We start from the raw sequence: 3425 nt of genomic DNA, 5'->3' as shown, positions 1-3425 counted from the left end.
CTTGGAAATACTCATTAGACTATTCACGGCGAAAGTAAGTGGTAACATCACACATATTTAGACAACGGTGTGACAAGTAATTAATGAAGAAAGAAAGGCGTGTGGTAACATAACCAGTTATTGTAATATCACATATATCAAGACAAGATGGGTCTACAACCTAGTAAATGATGTGATGCATGACACCATATATGTTACTTTCTACTATAAAGATAGTAACATAGACTAATAACATAGGCATGTTGCTGCTCTAAGTTACTCCCCAATGTGACTAGTCTTAGCCAAACTAGCCATCCCACCAGAGTCAGAGTGGACAACACCAAAGTCAAGTCTATTTCGAGTCATGGTTGAAAGCTTGTACCAGTAAACTGTGAATAAACAAAGTATCGTACCGAACTAATTGACTTGATATTATTCCATTTGATTTGAATTTCAAAAAAAATGAAGATAGTATTCCATTTGAACAGGTACTCCCTTGTCCAATTTGCAGTTTCGTTCATATAATGGTCAGCATAAATGCCACAAGAACAAGTCTACACTGCATGTACATGCCCTTCAAGGCAAACAGAAGCATATGCTATGTACACTCTACCAAAGCAAAGCAATTGAATCTGGAATCTGGAATCAGCAAAGAATGGCCGACATAAATCTAGGCAAATATACTTCAGTGCAGGAAGAATCATCATCACAGTGTCACCTAGATCTAGATGATCGACCCCCTGGACTGGAAGAGATCTAACCGGGCCTTGGCGTCCGGCAGCAGTCGCTCGACGCGCAGGTCCTGCACCAACTGCGGCTGCTTCGACGCCCACAGGAGCACGGCGAGCACCCCGGCCTGCGCCACCTCCTCGCTCTCCGGCACATGCAGCGCGATGTAGCAGAGCAGTATGAGCGCCTCGATCTGCAGCTCGTCCCCGAGGTACACGAGCTGGACCAGGTGCCGCGCCCCGCCCTCGTCCACGATGGCCCTGCAGTGGTTCACGTGCAGGTGGTTCTCCGTGCACGCGAACTTGGTGAGCGCCACGATGGCCTCCTTGGCCACCGGGGGCTCGCGGTCGTCGAGCAGCCGCACCAGCGGGCCGATCACGCGCGTCTCGCTCGCCGTGAAGGTGCGCGACAGGCAGCCCAGCGAGGTGATGCACGGGAGCAGCAGCGGGTCGTCGTACTCCCCCCTGCGCACAATGCAGAGCAGCTGCTCCGCCACGGCCTTGGCCGGCGGCGAGCTGGGCTTGAATGCCGACTGCCGTAGCGCGAGCTTGTGCTCGGCGACGCGGGTGATCTCCATGATCGCCATGGCGGAGTAGTACTGCAGGTGCGTGCCTGCGCCGTCGTCGCCCTTCTCGAGCAGCCTGGCGAAGCAGAGGAGCGCGCGGGACTCTGTTATGCTCTTGCAGACTCCCGGGTGGCCGCGGGCAAGCTTCCAGAGGGCCTTCGCCGCCATGGCCTTCATGTGCGCCTTGGTGGCCGGGTCCTCGGTCTCGCGCGGTCCACGGCCGTTCGAGCCGTTCGAGCTCAGCTGGGGCCTACTGGGTGGTGGAGCCGTGACCCGGCTCGTCGTTGTCCTGCCGGCTGCAGCGGAGTGCATCTGGTTGTTGCGTCCGTTCGAGCCTTCCGACGAGCTCGACGGTTCGTTGGCGGAGTGACCAGAGATTCCTGGGAGCATGCTGGGTGTGCTGGCGAGCACGACAGAGTGAAGCGACCTCATGTGCTCCGGCGGAGGAGGTGCAGCGTGCCGGGTGCTGCTTCCTCCGACAGAGTACCTGCTGTGCTCTTGGATGGTTCCGGCGGCGAGGTGGCCGACGAGGTGCCGGACGGCGTTGTTCTGCGCGAACAAGTCCTGGCATCTCGGGCTCTGGTGCGCCAGCGACGCGATGGCCTCGGCGGCCGCGGCCTGCACGCGCATCGGCGGCTCCTTCAACGCGGCGGAGTAGACGGAGCAGACCCCGGCATGGAGAAGCTTCTCCACGCTCCCCTCGTCGCGCCCAAGGAACCCGAGCGCCGTGGCGGCCGCCTCCTGGCCGTCGTCGGTCCCTTCTTTGAGCAGCTTGACGAGGGGCGCGATGCCGTCCTCCTCGACGATGAGCTTGGAGAAGTGGGGGTTGTCCCGGGCGAGGGAGGCGAGGGTGGAGGCGGAGTCGGCCCGCACGGCGAGGCTGCCGGTGTGGAGGCGCGCGATGTGGTCCCAGATGAGGAAGAGTATGGGCTCGTTCTGCGCGATGTTGGGGAGGCCGCGCAGGTCGTCGTCGTCGTCGTGGGCGCCGTTGCCGTTGGCGTCGGCGTCGGCGCGCGGGGAGGAGATGCGGATGAGCCAGGCGACGTCCTCGATGGCGGTGTCGAGCAGCGCGAGGGTGCGCGGGAAGCCGGAGACGGGGTTGAAGGTGAGGAAGCGGCGGAGGCGGGAGTGGCTCTCAAAGCACCTGGCCGACATGCCGCCGGCCTTGGCCAGCGCCTGCAGGGTGCCGGCCACGATGCGCTCGGCGGGGCGCTCGTAGAGGTCGGCCCGCGCCGCCTGCCGCAGCACCTCCGCGAGCTTCTCCGCCCGCGCGCGCAGCTCCTTGCACTCGGGCCGGAGGCACTGGCCGGAGCCCGACTGCTTGGCCACCTGGTCCGCCAGCTTGATCGGCTTCGCCAGCAGCGCCTTCACGCCCTCCCCCATATCCCAAGAAAATCAAGCTCAAAACTCACCAGCGGCCGAAGCTTAGCAGAATTGCACTGTTTGAATCCCCCCGGATTGGAGCTTGAAGCCTTAAATTGGGAGGCTCCGTTCTGCCACCGACGGCCGGGCTGCCGATGAGAACGAGGCGGGCGATGGTGGTGGATGACTGGACCGGAGTGGATTCCAAAGCTGCGGTTTGGGCTATCCTTCTTCCGTCTGTTTGAAAGCAACGCGCGAGCCGACGAGGGAGGAGAAGAGAAGGGAAGGGGTTTAATGGGGCCGACCAGGACGAGCCGAGACGACCTGACGGGGGGAGACCGGAGAGGCTGCCGTGGTGTGGACAGCCGCCCCCTGGGCGCATTTCTGGAGCGGTTTCCTGAGTGGAACTAGCCTAGTTTATGGCCATCGAACTTGCTTGGTGGATTTCGTGCCAAATGGTGCGAGATTTCTTCAAGTTTTCTCCACCGATTCCCTCCGAACCTTCCTTTTCTTTTTCGGGGCACTCCTTTTGTTTGCCCCCTAACCCAAGGTCATAAAATAACTCGGGCATCGGTCCAAGTAGTCGGCCGTCCGTGTCGTCCAACAGCAAAGATCTGATCCAATCGCTGGATCAAGCTTTGTGCATGACCCGGTCAGACTGGGCAACAACAGCTTCCTGATTAAGGAACGCGAGAGTGGCCCAGCGGTCCCATATAAATCCTCCAAATCGAATTGTGTGCAATCATGGATGGGGTTGCTGCCTTTGGTTCTCTGATTGATTGCGATCTAG

The 3425-nt window shown here is 59.6% G+C and overlaps 1 protein-coding gene across 1 annotated transcript; it reads right to left on the bottom strand.

Annotated features, from left to right (window-relative positions):
- Positions 1-475: 475 nt before the first annotated feature.
- LOC125552325 (uncharacterized) lies at positions 476-3075 on the bottom strand. Its single transcript, XM_048715830.2, has one exon. The coding sequence runs from the start codon at positions 2654-2656 to the stop codon at positions 704-706; it is 1953 nt and encodes a 650-aa protein (XP_048571787.1). The 5' UTR covers positions 2657-3075; the 3' UTR covers positions 476-703.
- Positions 3076-3425: the final 350 nt, after the last annotated feature.

Source organism: Triticum urartu, chromosome 4A, assembly GCF_056163025.1.
Source record: "Triticum urartu cultivar PI428250 chromosome 4A, HENAU_Tu73, whole genome shotgun sequence".
Taxonomy (NCBI): domain Eukaryota; kingdom Viridiplantae; phylum Streptophyta; class Magnoliopsida; order Poales; family Poaceae; genus Triticum; species Triticum urartu.
The sequence above is the reverse complement of the archived record's forward strand: the minus strand, read 5'-3'. Positions and strand labels throughout refer to the sequence as shown.

Coding starts and splice junctions, on each gene's coding strand:
- LOC125552325 (XM_048715830.2), bottom strand. CDS start 2,656: ATGGGGGAGGGCGTGAAGGCGCTGCTGGCGAAGCCGATCAAGCTGGCG.